Genomic DNA, 22,171 nt, shown 5'->3' with positions numbered 1-22,171 from the left:
ATTACTCATCCCCAGCACTGGGTGCGGAGACTTGGGGTGGGTTGGCACCACCAAGTTAATACCATAGAATTATAGGCAAACAAGTCAGGATACCCTTAGAACCTCATCTGTAAAATACAAATTACTTGCAATTCACTGATTCTGCCTGTGGGAAATTAGCTTTCAAGATCAGTTTGGCTGGAAAACGAGGCCTAGACCAAATACAGTGATTGGGGATAGAAAGGAGATGAGACATAACAGAAAAGCATCTCTATGGCTCAACCGAATGTGAGTGTCTCCACTGATTAGTAAATAAAATGCTCCTTGATCCAAGCTGGCGAAACAAACCAAGTTAGACACATATCTGGTATTCTAACGGACTTCTCATTTCATCCCTATTGGTCTCTGTACATATTAGACCAAAGCCAGGCCCAAGTGGAGCCAGGTCCAACTAAATAACACCTGGAATGACCCCTGAAGGGCTGATGAAATATTGTCCCTTTGGTTGAAACAGTGCTTAACTCATGTCTTTCCAGCAGATGCCAGGAGCAGGACGAGCAATTGTCTATGTTCTGCACGCAGCTGGGGCTCAGGTATGATCACAGGGGGGGCTTCCATAGACCAAAAAGAAAAACTGTCAACCAAACATTTTTACTACACTGAAAGAAAATGGAACAAGAAGGTTTTTTGTTTTTGTTTTTTTTGTAAAATATATTGTTCTTCTAGGCTGCAGTGAAATAGTTTCTATTTAATTGCACAGAAATCCTAAGAAGGTTACAGCAGTGAAACATTAAAATTCTAAGGGCAACTAATAACATTAAAACTTTATAGCCCCAGATAGAATAATTTAGACAAAAACAACATGAACATATGTTTTGTGTAATAATAACAAACATTTATAGCTGTCAAGAGAGAAAAACACAGGTTTATGTACACCTTAATGGTGTGCATGGGTGAGCATGAGTATATTTAAAACATAATATATTACAAAAATGACAGCAGGCATGGCTCTTCTGGGTACTATGTTAAATCAATGAATAAATTACCAAAAGTGAGCTGTGGCTGTTTGGATGTGTAATTGAGCTTAACGTATGTAGTGTTATTTCAAAAGAAACTGTTCAAGGAGTTTCAAGCCCAATCCACTCTGCATCTATCCTAGGCAGTTTACAAATAGCAATAAATGAAACTGTTTCACAGTAGGAAGGAAGTTTACTTAAATGGGGGAAAAGTTAATTTTAATAAGCTTTGCAGGAATTGAAAACAAACTTATAAATAATTTGCTATGTTCACTAAATTGGAAATTGAAATGTTAATATTTGAATTTAAATTTATTTTAATTATTCACTGTATGACTCACAAAATCACTAGAAATTACCTGTTCAACTTAAAACAAATACATATACAACCCTTCATAAATATATGTTTATTATTCTACTTGTTTTAATTACACCATCTGAATGCCACCCTTTTTCAAAAAAATTATTAGGACTACAGAATATGAAATAAATTTTAAGCTTGTTTGTGCCGACAAGTTAATGGCAATTGGTAATAACTGTGCTGCAGATAAAGCCATTAATGTGATTTTTAGAATAAAAATAACTTCTTATAATTTTCTTTCTAATTATAAGGTTGTTTGTCTTACTTAGTACTCTACCACAGTTTTATGAAACAGAGAAAGAGGTATGTTTTCTTATTTTTCCCGGCCTATTTTTTCTGGCCTTACTCATCTCATATTTTTCTGTAATATATAAAATGCTGTGACCCTTTTACATAGGAAAAGTGAACAAAATTCCCTAAGAATTAAGTCCTGAACCATCTGAATTACAGATCTTGCCAAGTAGCCAGAACGGCCACTCAATGGCTGTAATTTCTTTTTAGGAACGACAATTTAAGCATTTTAAAATGTTATGATGGGCTTAGGTAACAAGCATGCTGACTCCTTATTTTTCGTTTCTTTTCTGTTAATGGGGTCCTTATATTATGGCAGATTCAGGATGCAGGAATGTCATGTGTTTTATGAAAAGGAGCCTATTTTTCTTGAACAGCGTATTTTCATCTGTCCCATTAAGTCCTGTGCTTTGTCGTCATTTATGGCCACCTAACACAAGTATCTTCCAATACTCTCTGCAATTGTATGAGGCCCTGGACTCATAAACCCTAAGACTTGCTTTTCATTCACACTAGATGAAATAGCTTCCTACTAGCCCTGAAAAGGACTAAAATAGCTTGTACTTAAAGATCTTTTTATTCAAAATCACAAAACAATTAGGTACATCAACTATACCTCAATTTTTTTTTTTAAAAAGCACAATACAATTAGGTAGGAGGCTGTCCCTCTGCACTTTCAGCACCACTTCTACTCATATTTCCAAAGTCAACTCACTTTGCCACTCCACTCTCTTCTCCCAAAATTTTGCACAAACCGACCAATTTACTGACTCTGCCAAGCACTAATCCCCCAGGGTTTCCATGCTTCTACGAGCAGATGATGATTAACACAGTCGGGGCAGTCAGATGCAGACAGGCAGTGAAGCCCACTTACTGCTCCATGCTTGTTAGGAGACCAAGATATGAAAATTATTAGGACAGGAAATACTGCTTTATGGGCTGGAGTTTAAAGACCAGGCCGCATATGCTGAAACAGGTGAAGCTACTTGGAAATAACTTCCTTACCTAACCCTCTTTTGAGTCTTCTCTGTCTGCAACTGTGGTCATAGTTCTCTCATCTCCAGGGGCGAACCCCGCTGAGGCATCACTGGTAGTTAAGCTGCAAGAATCAAATACTTTGCAGAAAGGAATTTACTGAGGCTCCTAAGGGCAAAGCCATAAGAACCAGAGCCTCTCCCTGACTACACTCATTTTACGCAACACTTTTCCTTTCCTGATTTAAACTGAGTCCCACAGAATTAATGGGCGAAGAGTCAGGGGATGTGGGAAGTAGAAAGGGGTCAGCAGCTAAATTAGTGCCCAATGCCAGTCGGCATGTTTTAAATGTTACCCTGTGAATACTAGACCTACCAAGAGTAAATAATGAATATAAGTCACAGAAGCAATTTACTGTAGAGCTCTAGATACATATTAATATAATCTTAACATCAAAGACCCTTGACAAGATATCATTACTAATTATTTCCAATAACAAACATAAAATCATAATTCAAGAGTTCAGATCCTGTATCACTAAATCTCAGGATTTAGTCACCTAAGGGTATTATGCTAGAGTTCAAAAAGTATGAAGATGTCACACACTGAAACTGTGGGGTCTGTAGGGCCGGTATTTCTGCACTGAAGAGAAATTCCAGGAATCACGGGATGGTGTGTGGAGGCATGGCCTGTGCTAGGACTGATTTTTCTGGCACCTTAACGGCTCCCACCACCACTGCCTCTGGTACCACCCAGGGTCCCTATTGTGAAGCATCTGGATCTGAGTATTGGTGCCTCAAAGTGGCTATTTTCAGGTTTGACTTCCTGTTTTCCTTTTCACATCCATTCCTTCTGACTCCACTTGTGGATTTAGTCCTTGCTTCTGACTATCTTTGGTTTACTTGTTCACCTCCTCCCTGACTGAGGTGACTCTCCTCCATTCCATGTCCCACTCAAAGCTCCTCACTGTAACCCAGTGAGGCCCCAGCCCCACACACCCACCATTGCAAGAGAACAGGGAGTCAGACTCCTACCCTGGCTGCAACTATAAGAGTCTAGAAGTGTATAAAATGTCTCTGGTCTTCTTAGCTACCAGGTATGAATTAGTCAACCATCCAACTCTGACAGTACTTCCATATATATCATCTGATCTCATCAACAAGCCTGTGAGGGAGGGAGGTAGCATTATCACTCTTCCTTTGCAGATGATCACACAGGTGCAGAGAAGGGATTCTCTGACTTAATGATCCCTGGGGAAAGTACCCTCCATTTGTCTGTGGTTTATGGATATATGGACTTATTTCAAGCCCTCAGATTTCTAATTCTGAAATATATCTATTTGTCTCCATCATTATTTCTAGTCTCAATGTCAGTTCTTCCCCAGTTACGAAAATAATTGATAATATTAGTCTTGGGGAAAAAAACCCGCTAAATTTATTTGGGCTTTTCCCCTCCAAAGCATATTAATCACTATACTATCACTACTATATCATAGGACATATTCTTATTACAGTTTGTTTGAAATATCAATATAAACTTTACCAAATCAGCATACCTTTCCTTATCCCAAAACTATTAATAAAATTATGAAGCACTAAGTAACTAAAATGAAGTAACAGAAACTAAATAGTTGTACAGTGGTACATTCTCTCCTTTACCAGCTTTTGTAACTTTCATTAAACTTAATTGAATTCTCAAACATATTCTATTAAGGAATGATAATCTTATAGAACTTACAGGAAACAGAAAAATAAATACAAAAAGAGATATACTTTATTGAAATTACACATTTCATTGTCCTCCCTGAGAGCTCAATAACAATTATTTAAATGAAAATTAAAAATTATAGTGTTAGTACAGATGCCACACTTATTAATATATAACTGGTATATCTAGGATGTCAGTGAGCTAACTAACTCATAAATAACCCTATTTAAAATGTCAAGAAAAAAAAAATGTCAAGAAAAGGCAAATTTCCAAACACAAACATAGTAGGTTGCTTTGTTTTTCCTTTTTCTTTTTATTATGAAATGCAAAGCTATAAAACATTTTGCATTAAAAAGATACTTCACTTTAGTTTTATATAACTGGCCTAGATTCCATCATATCGATTAAATTTAATCAATTTAATCTACATAACCTCAGAGAATATAGATCAGTTTACAAAACTGGTACAAATATTTAAGGGACTAACAGAAATAAATAATCTAAAGAATACCCACATAATTGAAGGACTTTGATTTCTGTTGTAAATGTTTTGTTCACTGACAAGCATTTTTGAAAGCAGACTTTAAGGGACATATGTTGAGCACTGCAGTGTATAGAACGATGAACAAGAAATAGTTCCCTATCTTCAGACAGCAAACAGCCTGAGGGACATCTTTAATACAAAATTCAAAGACAGAATGTGATATATGCTATAATTGAGGTACAAATGCTACAGGAACGTTGAGAAAATTGAGAGTCATTAAGTCAAGATGGGTATTGAGTGAGAGTGAAAAGGACTGAACAGTTAGAGATGGGCAAAGATATAAGGAGCAGAATGAGAAGAGCGTAGAAAAAAGGACAGGTTGAGCAGTTCTGGAAGGCTAGAAGTAGGTCCACGTTGCAAAGGAAGACAAGAGACTCAAAGGAACAATGCTCAAAAGGAAGGAACTTTATAGGCAGGCAATGGAAAACCACTGAAGCATCCTGCGTAGGAGAGTCACGGTGCAAATGGAAAAGAGGCACAGACAAGAAGGTCAAATTGGGAGGCTAGATTCAGAACTTCGTCCTATGGAACCTGCGAGCTCTGCAGAGGTTGGGGACAGGTAGGGCTATAGAAGGTCCAGGTGGGAGCAAGGAGGGGACAAAGCCTCCAGGTTCTCAGTCAACCAAGAAATTTCACTTTGGTTTGTTTTCTATATTGGGATTATGAATAACATTTATTTTGAAAAAAATTATTGGCTAATAATTTATCAATTAAAACCACTAATCAGGATCAAATGTTTTGTTTATAAATTAGGGAGCTGAGGCTCAGAGACTGTTTTATTTGATAACCAAGAAGTCATGAGTGAACACCGATGAGGATAATTTCAATAAAGTGACTGTGGCTAAAGTCATCACGCAGTCGTTGTTTGATGACTTTAATAACCGTTGTTTGATGCTGCTGCTGCTGACTGTATCATTAGTGCAACATCTCCAACCCACTTCCCTTTTAGGAGGAGAAGTGTGCCTATACTTCCTAATGTCCAATTTTCCCATTTACAGGAAGAGAGAGAACTATTGATTGCCCAGGAAAAGTACACACGACAGGAGTTTCAATTTCCAGGTATTCACTGAAAGAAGCTGTTGTAAGACAGCGACTGCTTAAAATGCAAGATTTCCAAAGAAATTCTATCTTCAAACTCTTTTACCTGATTTCCTTTTTGTGCATTAGCCAAAGGAGAACAGTCATTAAGCTTTTTGTGTACAACTGAGACTAAAAGAAATCTGCAGATAACAACAGATGATATTTGTCAAAGGTCTGAAGCAGGAATACAACTGAAAACTACTTCACAATTGGATAAAATACAAAAGTAATTACATGGGAAGAAAAAACACTCAGAACATCAAGTTTACCTTTATCCAGTGATATCTTTGTTCACATCACTGTTCTCTTTGTTCTGTATTACACAGTTAATAATTCTTAGCCTTCAACCAAAAAAAAGGGGGGGGGGGGAATTTTCAATTACTGATTTACAGTAACAGTTATAAAATTCTCAATTATTCGGAAATGAGATGATTTAATTTCATTCTAAAATGCAACATTAGTATTAGCACTATTTAATGATAATTTGAAAAAATACATTTTGTTTTCTGTTGTCATGTTAATCTAATTTACTTGAAAGAAAAAACTCGTGACACAAGAACTTCATTAATGAGAATGGGCAGTGGGGTCCAGAAAGCTGCTATTTTATAAATATGTAATTCTCAGAAGAGTTTGCAAAGAGGAGAAACAATGTGTGATCAGAAAAGGCGGTCAGTATAAAGCACTTGTTAAGTATACAACAGGCCAGGTTCTGGAACCTCTGAAGTCTTAAGTAATGGGAAAAATTCCAACACATTAAGCTGGTCGGCGTCATCCTACAAGAGTCAATTTCACTGATATTATTGAGCCTGCTCAGCATTAGAATCACACGGTTACATCATGTGGTTATTAGTTACTTTCAGATAGGAAAGAAATAAAAGCTTTGGGGATGAGGGACTGAAAAGGAGAAAAAATCTGAGACAGAGAGAGTTTTTCAAAATTCTACGTAATTCAAAAAGCATAGCCCTCAAATTATGGATGAATCTGAGAAGGTTCAGATAAGTACTGAAGGTCAAATATGTTGATGAAACTTTATTAATTTCTTTCTGGTTTCACAACTGGACCAAAAATTCCCATCAGAAAGTACTGGTTTTACCTGTTTTAGCAAGACGGAACTATCCAGTGAAATTCAGTATTTCCCCCTATCTATCTAATGGCAGCCAGACAAGGCATCAAATGAATGACAGTAGGGAAATACATTTGACCAAGCTGTTTTGGAAAAACGCATGCATGTGTGTTCTATAGAGACTCTGTTCCAGAGAAGTGATCTGGGACATTTTACAAAGCAGACCTCCCCAACCTTAAATTTCCTACAAAGGTCTAGAAGAGTATAAAAGAATATAATAAACTACATTATGTTAGCTAAACCTCATTCATCATTTACTAGAAGGATGTGTATGTACACAGATTAGAGTGTACCAAATATAATATGTCAAAGATTAGACTTTGTTAGAGATTCAAATAGTAGTATGATTTAGTTCTGTCCTTTGAGTTTATGTCAATTTAGAAACCTTTACCTTCTCAGGTTCAATCTCACCTAATCTTGTTAGCGAGCTTTCGAGCAAAGACTACATATTTCATCAACCAGTGTGCTGGTCAGCTGCTAAGTCACATTAGATGCTTTTAATCTTTTTCAAAGCAACACAGAATATATTTTTTCAGCAAGTCTGTTCAAATAGAAACCAAAAAAAAAAAAAAAACCAAAAAACTAACAATCTATTAAAACAACTAAGTGATTCAAAGAAATACAAAAAAAAAAAAAAAAGTAAGTAAATAAAATCACACTTTTTTCTTCTTTATCATATAAATTGCTAGTTATTTGGGGAGAAATAGGTGAAACAGCTCTTTTAAAGATTGTTTTATTTACAGTAAAAAGCAAGAGGCAAAGGAAATGGGAGAGAACTGTAGAGAGGAAGATCAGATGGTAAGATAGGATTGTGCCATTATTTACACAGCTAAGATAAAAAGAGTATCATAAAAGACGAGAAGATAAAGTGGAGTGCTGTCTTTAACTTTAATAATAATATTATATCAACCAATTAAAAATTTTGAAATATATATTTTTAGCTCAAATAAAGTTTAAAGTGAGCAAAACAAAGAAGTTTAGGATGTAGTTGCTGCCCTGAGGACTTTTTAGTCATGGAGTGTAATCACCTTAAAAGTTAACTTACAAAAGGTATAAATGAGAGCTCAAGACAACAATGGAAATGGGTCACAAGGCTGTGTGTGATTAATCACCAAATGTATGGTACAAATAGTGAATACAATATAGTTTAGAAGGGATAGCAATCACCTAGGACTGGAAAGCTGCAGGAAATCTCTATTGAGAAGGTGGGATTTGAATCCCACTCTTGTTCTCCAGTCCCTCCTCACTCTCAACCCTCTCTCTATTCATATAATTGCCTCACTGACTAATCACATTGACTTTGCCTTTGTTCTAAATCCTTTGGCTTCCTTCCCTCTTTACCATTGCTTACCACTCAGTATTCTTTCTTTCTTTCCTATCTCATAAGACATACCCTCCCTTCCTGAAATTCACAGCTCCACCTGACTCACTTCCTCTCCATCATCTGAATCACTGTGCCAATTCATCTTCTTTCTCATCCTTCTTGCAACTATCTTCTTCAACCATCCCTTTTTAACTAGTCTTATTCTCTAACCTATAAACATGCTAAGGTCACCCCTACCCCATGAAAATTTCCTTTGAACTACATCCCTACTATCCCCTGGTTAACAGCATTCTGGGAGGCAAGAGCTGGGAGTTTCACTATTGAGCATGTATATTCTCACTTAATCCCCAGTTGTAATATGACATCCTTGCTCTCAGTTACCCTAGAGATCCCTCAAGGTTCTATCATACTTCTCCTTCATTCTCACACAATAGGTTTTTCTTGTCAATATCAACTTCCAAGGCTACAGCTATTAAATCTATGTGGACTTCCTTATCAAATTACCAGTGGCATTTTTCACAGACTATTAGAACAAAAAAATCTTACAATTTGTATGGAAACACAAAAGACCCCAAATAGCTAAAGCAATACTGAGAAAGAAAAATAGAGCTGGAGGAATCAGGCTCCCTGACTTCAGACTATACTACAAAGCTACAGTAATCAAGACAATATGGTACTGGCACAAAAACAGAATCATAGATCAATGGAAGAGGATAGAAAGTCCAGACATAAACCCACGCACCTTTGGTCACCTAATCTATGACAAAGGTGGCAAGAATATACAATGGAGAAAAGACCGTCTCTTCAATAAGTGGTGCTGGGAAACCTGGACAGCTACATGTAAAAGAATGAAATTAGAACACTCCCTAATACCATACACAAAAATAAACAAAGTGGATTAAAGACCTAAATGTAAGACTGGATACTATAAAACTCTTAGAGGAAAACATAGGCAGAACACTCTTTGACATAAATCACAGCAAGATCTTTTTTGACCCACCTCCTAGAGTAATGAAAATAAAAACAAAAATGAACAAATGGGACCTGATGAAACTTAAAAGCTTTTGCACAGCAAAGGAAACCAAAAACAAAACGAAAAGACAACCCTCAGAATGGGAAAATATTTGCAAATGAAGCAACTGACAAGGGATTAATCTCCAAAATATACAAACAGCTTATGCAGCTAAACATCAAAAAAACAAAAAACCCAATCAAAAAATGGGCAGAAGACCTAAACAGACATTTCTCCAAGGAAGACATAGACGGCCAAAAAGCACATGAAAAGATGGTCAACATCACTAATTATTAGAGAAATGCAAATCAAAACTACAGTGAGGTATCACCTCACACCAGTCAGAATGGCCATCATCAAAAAATCTACAAACAGCAAATGCTGGAGAGGATGTGGAGAAAAGGGACCCCTCTTAAACTGTTGGTGGGAATGGAAATTGGTACAGCCAATATGGAGAACAGTACAGAGGTTCCTTAAAAAACTAAAAATAGAACTACCATATGACCCAGCAATCCCACTCCTGGGCATATACCCGGAGAAAACCATAATTTGAAAAGATACATGCACCCCAATGTTCACTGCAGCACTATTTACAATAGCCAGGACATGGAAGCAACCTAAATGTCCATCAATAGAGGAATGGATAAAGAAGTTGTGGTACATATATACAATGGAATATTACTCAGCCATAAAAAGGAATGAAATAATGTCATTTGCAGCAACATGGATGGACCTAGAGACTGTCATACAGAGTGAAGTAAGTCAGACAAAGAAAGACAAAGTAAGTCAGACAAAGAAAGACACCTATATCCTCTATAGATGGAATCTAAAAAAATGGTACAAGTGAATCTATTTACAAAACAGAAATAGAGTCACAGATATGGAAAACAAACTTAAGGTTCCATATCTGTTTTCCACAGATATGGAAAACAAACTTAAGTCACAGATATGGAAAACAAACTTAAGGGGGTAAAGGCAGGGGAGGGATAAATTGGGAAATTGGGATTGACATATACACACTACTATATATAAAGTAGATAACTAATAAGAACCTACTGTGCAGCACAGGGAACTCTACTCAATACTCTGCAATGACCTACATGGGAATAGAATCTAAAAAAGAGTGGATATATGTATATGTATAACTGACTCACTTTGCTGTACACCTGCAACTAACACAACACTGTAAATCAGCTATACTCCAATAAAAATTTTTTTAAAAATCTATGTGTACTGTCAAACCTGTAACCTCAGCATTGATCCCTGCTCCAAGCTTCGGGCTTACATTTTCAACTGAGTGTTGCACATAACTACACAGATAATTTTTTGGCTTCTCCCATCTCTAAATCATTGTTCTCAAACTTGCCTGCACTTTGGAATCACCTGCAGAGGTTACAAAAATATCTCTGCCCAGGTTATATATCCAGATATTCTTATTAATTAGACATCTGTCCTACCTCAGTTAATGGTAACACCATTCTCCTAACTGTTCATGCTCAATTCCTTTGAGTCATCATTAACTCTTCCCTCAGACCTCCATTCCCTCGATGCCAAATCCTAATATTTCTTCTTCTATAATATCGCTTCTACTTTTTTCTATTATCACGGCCACTGCTTGACTTTAGCTGCCTTTAGTTATTATACTAGTTTCCTAATTCATTGTCAGTCCTTCTGCTCTCATCCTACTTTTGCCATCTGTTTTCTGTGGCTAAATCCAATCATTAAAACAGGGGTCTCCAACCCCCGGGCCACGGACCGGTACCAGTCTGTGGCCTGTTAGGAGCTGGGCCACACAGAAGCTTCATCTGCCACTCCCCATCACTCCCCATCACTCTCATTACCACCTGAACCCTCGCTCGCATTACTGCCTGAACCATCCCCCCCTCCCCCCGTCTGTGGAAAAATTGTCTTCCACGAAACCGGTCCTTGGTGCCAAAATGTTGGGGACCGCTGATTAAAAACGCTAAAGGCATACTAACAAAACACAAACTCTTCAGCTGATATTCAGACCTCTCCAGTACATAGCTCAAAGTTTTTCAGGCTTTATTTTCTACTAGGTCCTCATCCCTTCCCATAAACACATGGACACTCTATGTTCAAAAGAGCCAAACTATTTGCTGTTCACCATTCTCTAGATGTCCCTCATAGTTTCCTTTTTCCATGCTTTTTACCATGTTATTTCCTCTACCTGGAATGCTCTCCCTTTAATATCTTCCTACTAACAATTTGTCAGAATATTAGAGACCTCCACAAAAATCCATCTTCTCTTAGAGCAAAGAGCTTTCCCAGGCACCATCAGATTGCAATAATGTCCCTTCCCCCAATTTCCCTATTTCTTATGTTCCTATCTCTTATTATAGTATTCATCACACAGTCTGCCTTAATTTAGAATTATATATGTGCGTGTCTTTCTCTACTGCTGGTCAGTGAGCATGGAGAGGAACACTGTCTTGTCCAGAGCTATGACATCACAATGTAGTTACATATTCAATATTTATCGATTTTAAGGATGGATAAGAGCAGTGTAAGTAGAGAGAATGGGAAAGCCCTGGGCAAAAGCAAAGAGAAAAGAAAGGGAAAAGGCATTTGGAAGATGGTGAATTAACTAGAACATTAACGAAATGAAACAGTGACATGAATCTTGACTAAGCAGGTGGAGTCAAATGACAGGGTAAGGAATCTGGCCTTTACGCTGTCACATACGGATTTTAAAAAGAATTTGAATAAGCCTGAGTACCTAATATGTGTTTGGAGCCTACGTTTTCTATCAGTAAAGTAAAAATGACAACAGAAGCTACAACTGCTATACTGTTGGGAAGAATGAATGAGACGATCCAGGTAAAAGGCTTGATACAAACCTAGACCATATTAAGCCTGCTAACTATGCTAACCCCATTAATAGGGTATGTTAAACACACACACACACACAATGGTTATACAATAATATCTAAGATGTCAAAAATAAAGACAGTTTTTCTGGCTTTGAGTTCCAGAGCTAGAGAAAGGAAAGGATAAGATAGAAGGAGCAAGAGACATGAAAGCATTAATGTTCATGAAGTGACTTAGGCAGATGAGCTTCACTGGATACATACTTCCTTCTTGTATCTTTCTATTTCTGTTCCTTCTCTCTCTTTTCTTTCCCTCTCTCTTTTCCTTTGTCTTAGCCTCTTGCTTTAGGCTTCCTTTTTCCCTCTCCCCTTTCTCACACAGAAAGATCCATGGCCTTGCTTAGCCCTGCAGGGGGCAATGCTAAACCAGTGTTGGCCTCTGCAGGCCAGATAAGTACAAAGATGAGAAGTCACCACTCCCACCCAACGCAAAATGGCCTGGAAGCCACAGTGAGATGGATCCCTGGACTCTGGCCCAGCAGGACCTCTAATCTAGTTAATGTTTCCTGAGAAACGTTACCCTTCATTCTGGCACAGGGGGAGGTAAGACTGGGGATGTTCTGTGAGGCCTCGTGGCAAAGAGCACTAGAGTACACTGGAAAAATACATCTGTCTCTGTTAGCCTCAGAACCACATAAATGGCTATATTCCAAGTAATTTCCGAGGAGAAGGAAAAACCACAATGTGGACATCTCAATGCTTTTTGACCTCACTGGATGGGAGAGATACTCTGGGTGTGAGAACAGTTAAACTTTTGGAGTATTCAGGGTGTCGAGTGCAGGTGTGTGTACATTTGAAAACTGCTGTTTTATAAGAAGTCCTAGGTGACTCAATAAACACAAGAGCCAGAGCAAAGTAATCCCTTTAGCAGGGCTCTCCCAGCTCAGACGCTCCTCTGCCAGAAACAACACATTCCGGGGGAAAAAGTGTAAGTCACACACTGAGGTAATTGTTCCACACTTTCAAATAATTTATTTATTAATTTTAAAGTGGTTTTTAGAAGCAATTCTGTATCTTGCCTTCTGTTTTGTGCTTAAATACTTACAGATTTTTTTTAAAAATGTTGACCTCTACTATATATCAAAAAGTACCTCTAATGTGTTTAACTATATATTATCTTCAAAATAGATCAGGCTGAGTTACAAAATGTGAGTTCTGCCAATAAAAGAGTGTTGCTTGCTGTAGAACGTAACTTTGTATCTAATACCATGCATCTCTGCAACTCTAGTTGTTATGGATTCAGAGATTAGGCACTCTTTGACTAAATAGGGAAAAAAAAATAGGCTACCTACTCTTGCCAGTGACATTTCCCTGTGTTGGTTAGAGACACCAAAGAGTTTCACTCCCAGAATCATCCAGCAATGGAAACATAGTGCGAAAAATCAAGATAAGCTATGGTTTTATACATCATATAGACCATGATAGGGCTGACCATTAGCTGTCCTTTGACCTAATATATGTTATATCATCTCAATCATTTTTTCAGTCACCTAGTTACAGTGGCAGACTACTAAAAAAATTCCTCATCCTGGGCCCACTCACACATCTGATAATGTGCAAATTTAAGTGCCTCAAGGAGATTAGAAGAACTATCTTTTATTCGATTACATCACAAACTTAGTAACCACAACCGATCTTCAAAAAAATAACTCACTTTTGTTTCTGTCTTTCACAAACACTTTTGAAGAAAAGTTGCCCTTCTGTTAACAAAAAAAGGACTACTGGAGAATCCACAGTAGAAGAAAGAGCTCTCCTTAGGTACTGCATTTCAGTACTGTTTATATAGTTTAGCCGGAAAGGAACTGGATACTGGTTTTTAGGAAGAATTCTGCAAGGAAGAGGTGGAATTGGTAATGCATTTACTACTCATTTGCTTGCATCAAGAACCCCATTCCATTTCAATCTGCCAACATCCTAATTAAGATGATCTAAATCTTAGGTGATCTATTATTCTAGATCTAAGATAGCCCAATCTACATTAGACAAGATGTTACACTGTGTGCTTACACTGAGATGATAAGCCCACTAAGCAGAAAAGCGTGTCTTCCCTCATGTCTGACCCGGCACTGGGCAGAGGTCTCTGTCAGCACTCAATAAATAATGGCCAGGCCTTTGCCTGTTGTCTTTGTTTCTACTACTTTAGGCCCAGTTTAACCTTATGATATCATTTCTGGTTCCTCTGATAACATATACCTGTGCTCCTTTTTTTGCATGAGGAAAAGAGAAAAGTATCTTAAGTAATTCTTTATATATGTCAGTGCCAAGTATATGTGGGACTAACCATATATAAATGCAATTCCCATTCAATATCTTAAAGCTGTTTCTGAAGATCCTATATTAAACAACATGCAACTACAAAAGCATTTGAGCCAGAAAAGAAAAGAATGCAGAGACAATGCTTTGTCTCACCAATGCTTTGGAAGAATCAGGATCAAATTCCGTTCCAGGATAATAATATCCAGCTGCACTATTACCCAAGAGATACTATATAATACAGAGAAAATTATCATATAAAGTCCTCCCTAAATCAGCCTCTTTCTCTCCCTTCAGTTAAAGAAAGTTACCCTAGTATTAGCAAAAGTTAACCTAGTATTAGCATAAATACTAGGTTAAGACTTGGGTGTCTGGTAAACAAACAGAAAATATGTGTTAGTATTAGACTTGCCCACTCCTGACATTCAATGAAAGGCTAGGTGGTCAGTGACATACCCAAGTTAGAGTACCCACAAACGTCCCTTCTCAGCCAATATCTGAAACTGTCATTCGTAGGGCTGAGCAAACATATTTAAGAGATGTCCTTAGGCTTGTTCTTGTGCTATTGTTGAATAGATAACATTGATGACCTTCACAGTCTGATATCCATTTCCAAAGGGATGACAACTTCAATCTAAGAACCTCAAAGAAGCCAGATAGGGCTTCCCTGTTGGCGCAGTGGTTGAGAATCTGCCTGCCAATGCAGGGGACACGGGTTCGAGCCCTGGTCTGGGAAGATCCCACATGCCGCGGAGCGACTAGGCCCGTGAGCCACAACTACTGAGCCTGCGCGTCTGAAGCCTGTGCCCCGCAACAAGAGAGGCCGCGACAGTGAGAGGCCCGCGCACCGCGATGAAGAGTGGCGCCCGCTTGCCGCAACTAGAGAAAGCCCTCGCACAGAAACGAAGACCCAACACAGCCAAAAAATAAATAAATAAATAAATAAATTTATAAAAAAAAGAAGCCGGATAAAATAAGCACAACCCTAGAGTTCAAAGCAGCTAGCCCTCTATCTCCTTTCACTAAGGAAGTGAAGATCTTGGTTGGAACCCAGGCTAAGTCACCCTTCTAGTAGCTATAAAGTTCTCTGAATTTACAATAAAGTCTTCAAATATTCTTTGTTTTGGAAATGTATATATTTCCTTAAGGAGGACAAAAGAACCATTGTTGTGTGCTTTCTATGATGCAAAGTTTGAGATGTCATGTAGGGAAATCCTGGCCTTGATTCTAGGACATCTGTAATGATGGCAAGCTCTATAGGTAAAAAGTAAAAACAGAGGATAAGAACATTTTAAAGGAGGCAATGTGCAAAATTTAAGAATGTTTTTTTCCTTTCAGGATTTTTGTTTTTTGCCTTGAGAGGTCATAAAAAGAATGCACCCTTTGTTAGGAGTTAGATATTCACTGTGTTTTGAAATCCCTCCAGCTATACACCATTCAGAAGTTTAACATACTGAAAAAGCCTAGTTTAAGGTGATAAACTTTCACCAATCTATCTTAAAATAAAATATATAATTACAAGCATACTTTCAATTCTTGGATATGCATGCTGAAGCTCTGTATCTAGAATTGGTGAATTTTGTTTTCTATTTCCATGTATAAAAGATCTCACAGTCCTGGGAAAACACTTTTTTAAAAACGAAATACAACAAATAAGGTATGCTGCCGAGTCCTGGGGGAGAAGTTTCCCAGAGTCTTTGAATTCCCTCCTATCCTCCTTTTTTACAAGATTTCTAAGACCAAGTCCTTTTCTGCAGTCTCTCAAACAAGGTAAAAAAGAAAAATACCCCCTAGATATATTCCTTAGATTTTCTATTTTGCTTCTCAAGTTCCCAGTAGCTTCTGAAGTAAACCTAAGATGAATTCTGGAGTTATTTTTTTATTATGTTTTAATTTTAGTTCCTCTTTTAGGACTAAGATGAAATAGATGATCATAACTGCTGTGCTAGGAGATGCATATCATGGCACAGTTTGTACATGACCTGAGCAAGGTCACGTCACAGAAAGAGGGCCGACATGATAGATAAAAAGTTGAATCCAGCTTTTAGTCTTGACGAACTCCAGGGTTTAAGCTTGCTCTATTTGGTGCAATATGGAAAGAAAAATTTCCGTTTAAACAGGACAGATTAGATACATTCTGTTTAGGAACCTCACTCGGCTTGGATAGTGTCAGTTAGAGACATACGAGGAATTACTGCTCACATCACTGATCATTAAGGGTCATTTTTTGTCACATCGTGAGCCTTGGGTAGATTGCGGCAAGCTGGCCTAATCATGGTCCAGAAGATCCCAGGTCTGTTCTCTGTGCCCATCAACTTCACCCAGGCAGAAATCCTTCCCTCCACCCTCCATTTAAAACATCAACTCCCCTGAAAGTCTCTCCTTGATACTCCCACTTGGGGGTAGTTACTTCCTTCTCCTTGTACTCATAGAACTTTGTACCTACCTCTACTAGAGTATTTGTCAGATTCTATTAGAATTATTTGTCTGTTGTCTCCACCACTAGAGTATGAAGTCTTGCACGTTTACCCTCATCTCAGACTTACTATGTGCCAGGCACCCCTTAACCTGCATCACAGTTCCTTGAGGTGGATGTTAGCATTGCCTCCGTCACACAAATGAGGGAGCTGAGGCACAGAGAAGTTAAGTCATTGCTAGTAAGTGTCAGGAGTTGAGCTCAGACAGTCTGACTTCATAGTCTGAGCCCCTCCTGTTATTCCTCGTGCTTGCCCAAGGGACTCAGGAAGGCAGTTCATAAACATTAAGCAAATAGAAGGAATGACCGTTCTGATTTCTCCTCAGTTTCCTAAGCTTAAGTTTAGAAATATATTTTCTTTGTCTTAAATTGATTTTACCTTCACCCTTGACTATGGATGAGTTCATCTGTCCTAAGAAAATTCAACCCAAACTGGGGAAGAGAGAAGTAGCTGGGAGGCGAAGGCCTGGGGTGTGGCCAGCTCTGCCACGTCAAAGTCTTCGACTCTGACACCTCCCTCAGGTTCTACATCTGTAGACGCCCACAGAAGCCTCTCCTCGTAGCTGCTTTTAGAAGCACCACACTGTTCACATAGTGTGACATGAAATGCTTTGGATAGTAATACTATTAACTAGAAGAACTACTTATGCTATTCTTTGTAAACTGATGTGACTCAAGAAAGACATTTTCACTTTGGAGATGATTCAAATAGAGAGGGTTTTTGTTGCTGTTGTTGTTTTGTTTTGTTTAGAACTGAGACACCCAAATCATTAAGAATCAGATGTATCTATTTTTCCTCCTAATATCTAAATTCACGTCTCAAGAACCTTCAGATCAATGGCATATAGTCTACCTTTTAAATCACTTTGTAATTCTTGCATTTTACATATATTCTTTATTTTTCCGGTTAAAATAATTCTTACTCATTGTAGAGACTTAGAAAATTCAAAGATATTTTAAAATATATAATTGCATCTTACAGGTCTCTTCCAATGTTTAAAAATTCTCTTCTAAAACATTATTTTTAATGGTTATGTAACCTTTCATTAGGATAAGATGTAGCATAATTTAATTAAACAGACCCTGTTTTAAACATTTTGGTTGATACCAATTGTTTGGTATTATAAGTAACAACAAGACAGACATTCTTTCACGTTGTGTGAGGATCCCGGTTATGTGAGGATCGTACAGCACTGTAGGAAAAGGGCCTTCTTAGAGCCTATGACAGTGGTTTTCTGGGAGCTTGTGGAATGCAGATTCTCGGGCCCTTCCCAGGAGACTCTGATTCATTTGAGGCGGGGCCTGGGGAAGGTGGTCCTCTTTTTGAGAAATGTTGACATTGCCTCTCATTTAATAATACTTTCTCCCCATTTGGTTCAGTTATCCTCTTTACTTCATCTCAGTATCTCCCGACAAAATGAGCTCATTTAGAAGCGTCCAGTTCAAATTGGCCCTGGTGAATAGAGCCACTCGTTTTCAACACAGGTCTTTTATTAATGCAGGTGATTGCACCATCTCTGCAGCTCCACTTTGGTGCCTCCCCACCCTCACCCAGACTCACCCCACTCACCCACCCATGCTCCACACCAAAGCCAAGGACAGGTTTTTAGGCTGCAAATCAATGATGTCGTTTCCCTGCTCACTCCCAAACCCTCCCCTTTGTGCCCACAGCCACTCAGCTTCCCTTGCACACTCCCCACCTCCCCTCTAGCTGCACAGCCTGCTCACAGAATGCCACTTCCTCAAAGAAGCGCTCCCTGATGCCCTGATCTAAATCGCTTCTCCCAGTCCAACCTCTGGTTGCTTCCTTTTCTTTTCTTTCACAGCCCATCATGGTTTATAAAAGCATGGTTGTTAGATTTGAGTCTGTCACCGCACTTCACCACCAGCTCCACGAGACAGGTACTGAGGCTGATTGTTCACCACCATGCCCCGCCTTGAGCAGTGCCAGTAACGGGCAGTGCTCTAGGTGGTGCTGGAAATGGGCTCGGGGGCCAAAGGGCTCAGATTCAAATCCTAGCTCTGCTACCTACTACCTGTGTGACCTTAAGCCAGTTACTTAACTTCTCTGTGCCTCCATTTTTCCCATTGGAAATTAGAATAGGACTGCCTTATTTATAAGGTTTATATAGTTTGTTGTGAGAATGAAATGAGAGAATACACAGAAGTAGTGTAGAACACTGCCTGGCATGTAGAATGCATCCAATACAGGATAGCTTTTAAAAAGTAAGCACTCAGTTTATTTTTGTTAGATAAATAAAACACAACAAAGTTTTTAGTTGTGTCCTTTCTCATCATCACTGCCCCCTACCCCAGCCAAAGTATTAGCCCAATCAACTTCTTCCTGCAGTCTGCTCCTTGAAAGGGCTCCACTTCTGCCCTGAGAAGTCTGCTGAAGACACTCTCCATTCCCTACGATTAGTTCCAGCTTTGATCCTTTCATCACGTCACTTCCTAAAATATGTGCTCATGTGCCAAGCCACCTCTCTTCCTTCCTTCAAGTATTTCCTGAAATGTGACCTCCTCCATGGAACCTTCTTTAAAGGGAACTGAGCTCATCGTTCCATCCTCTGTTTCCAACAAATAAGTTCAAGGTTGTTGTTCGAGATTCCAAAGCTATAAACCACCTAAGTTTTTCACTGGCTGCATGGCCTCACCACTGCAGGGCAGATTGGGTTTCTCCTTGCCTGCACTTGAGAATGTGAGGCTCAGAGGGCAGAGGGTTTGTTTAACTTGCTCTGTATACATTTAGCCCAATGCCAATCCACATGGGGACTGAATAAATGCGACTTGATGATGATTTAATTACTTTGTCCATGCCAGGAATAGAGGCCATGAACTCTTAAATCTGTTCCCCCCATGTTACAGTATGTTTCCATGCTTAGTCTATTATGAGACTGGTTTTCTGCATTAACTTTCACAAAAGAACAAATACAAAAGAAAAGAGATTGCAAGAAAATATCAGATTAATAAAATTATCTTCTACTTCATGAGTCCATTATCTTCTACTTCATGAGTCCAAAGATACCTTTAGAACAGTGGTGCACTGTATCAGAAGGTGTCTCATTTAAAATTTAACTGCATATGCTTTACCGATTATTTTGTAAATCTAAAGTAGATAACCAAAACATGTCAATATTCATTCTTAAAGTACTTGTATTCGGTGCATGCACCATTATGGAGAACTTACACTCAGAGCAAAAAGATTTGTAGCAAAGCATATGACCTTCTTCCCACTACAATGACCATCCCCTAATTAGGCAATGCATCTGATAGTCATTAACAGGAATGAGATAATGAATCACTTTCTCTCTTCTTTGTTAATTTGCTGTAACCAAGCGGCTAATGGATGTCAGAGCTGAGTGATTGCACTGATTATAGTGATTTATAGTTGCAACAAAACAATTTAAAACCATTCTGATTATTCATGTTAAAGATGCTTTATGTTTTGTTTACTAAATGTTTTATGTCCCCCTTTCTCCTACCCCTAAAGTACCTTCCCCCTCCTACTCTGCCACTTTTCACAAAAAGACCCCTTCCTGGAAAACTTGAAAGTTGTAGGCTTTTTTATTGTTTTAAACTTAACCATTTCATTTTGTTTATACATACCTATACAGAGAGAGATATATAAAGTTTACCCAGTAAAAACGAAAAGCCTTAGGGGTAGAAAGAAAACTTCAGTGGTGCCTAGTTCAAAAGAAGACAGAAATAAGAGGAAATAAGACAAACTTCAAGCCACTTACCTTGGGGCTTCCCGTCCCTTCCTCACCCTCCACAGACACATCAGTAGCCAGAATCTCAGCTTTGATGGTTTCCAGAGCCCTGAGAATCCAGCTGTGTTGCCGTTTGATTTGCCTCTGCAGCTCCTTCCATTGACTTGCTATCATCCGCAGCATGTCCTTTAGTCCTTCTCCAAAAGGAGGGGAAAGCACAAGTTACGAACTCAACTGCATTTTTACCCATTATTGTTTTTCATTTACCAAATTAGATGGATATTTCAAACAATAAACATAATTTTCAGCAACCATTACCATCACCTGCCACTCAGAACAGAGGTCGGGGATTTTTGACTTGACAGAAGGCATAAGGACACAAAAATGGGATAACCACATAGATGCATGGTTTGGAATCGACTTAGATTTAATATATTGACTAAAAAAATGTATATGGAACAAAAAATCACAATACATAAAAATTATTAACACTATAGCTTCACATTCCAAATAAAAGGCCCTGTGTGGAGACTTTATAATGATCAGAAAATGTATGGAAATAGGTAAAGTTAATTCAACCCGAACTATAGTAAATGGGCCAGATTTAAGACAGCAGTCTTTAGTATTAGCACATCAGATTAATGCTGCTCTTTTCTTATTTAGCTGTGGTAAGCTCAAAACAAGTGCCAAACTGTAATTCATCCTGTCTTATGGTCTTTTACTACCAGGATAAGTATAACCAAATGACAAAACTATTTTTTATTTATAATCTGTTCCTCATAAATACATTAATACTGGAGTAAGAATTGGTCTAAGGCCAAAACTCTGCTAATGCAATGACCAGCAAAGAATATGCAAAACGTTCATGTGTGTGAATTGGCAGGGAAATAATCAGGTATCTCTAGACTGCCTGCCTTATATCTGTAATGATATCTATAAGTACCTGAATGCATATGCATTATAACTATATGCAAAATTCTCATTCATTATCTTAATGTTATTCCCAGAGCACCTACATCAAAAAGCATGTCAGTGAAGTTTTCAGGAATGTGATTTCAATTGAAACTCAGGCGAACGGCAAGCCCCAAATGAATAGACCATTTGGAGGCAGTATTTCATCTTACAAGTATCACAGCATTGTATGCAGTATATGAAACATTTATAAATCTTGAAGGTCAATCTGATAATGTAAATATTAATAATACATAAGGAAGTGAATATATGCAGTAATTTACAGCAATGCTTCTTCATTCTTAATAGTCTGGAGACATAAAGACTTGCAATATTTCAGGAGGATTTACCTGCTTTGTGAGATGCAATAAGCTCGAGAAGTTGGTGTCCTTCCTCCTCCACAGCTTCCTTGAGAGCACAATGACTGTCTACATTCAGCTTAAAACTCTGCAAGGAAAAATACGAGCATCAAAGCCTG

At 38.2% G+C, this 22,171-nt stretch overlaps 1 protein-coding gene across 6 annotated transcripts in view; it reads right to left on the bottom strand.

The window, feature by feature from the left end:
• The window catches only part of AKAP6 (A-kinase anchoring protein 6), a 584,194-nt gene that overhangs the window by 193,660 nt on the left and 368,363 nt on the right, over positions 1–22,171 (bottom strand). For 5 of the 6 annotated variants that reach the window (XM_036842081.1, XM_036842084.1, XM_036842085.1 and 2 more), the window contains 2 exons: positions 22,044–22,140; positions 20,773–20,939 (listed from right to left, as the gene is read on the bottom strand). In XM_036842081.1, the coding sequence (XP_036697976.1) occupies positions 20,773–20,939; positions 22,044–22,140 (264 nt within the window). The remainder of the gene's footprint in view (positions 1–20,772; positions 20,940–22,043; positions 22,141–22,171) is intronic. The other variant, XM_036842086.1, reaches the window with a different exon arrangement.

Source organism: Balaenoptera musculus, chromosome 2 (genome assembly GCF_009873245.2).
Source record: "Balaenoptera musculus isolate JJ_BM4_2016_0621 chromosome 2, mBalMus1.pri.v3, whole genome shotgun sequence".
NCBI classification, from domain to species: domain Eukaryota; kingdom Metazoa; phylum Chordata; class Mammalia; order Artiodactyla; family Balaenopteridae; genus Balaenoptera; species Balaenoptera musculus.
This window is presented reverse-complemented; position numbering and strand designations above follow the sequence as displayed.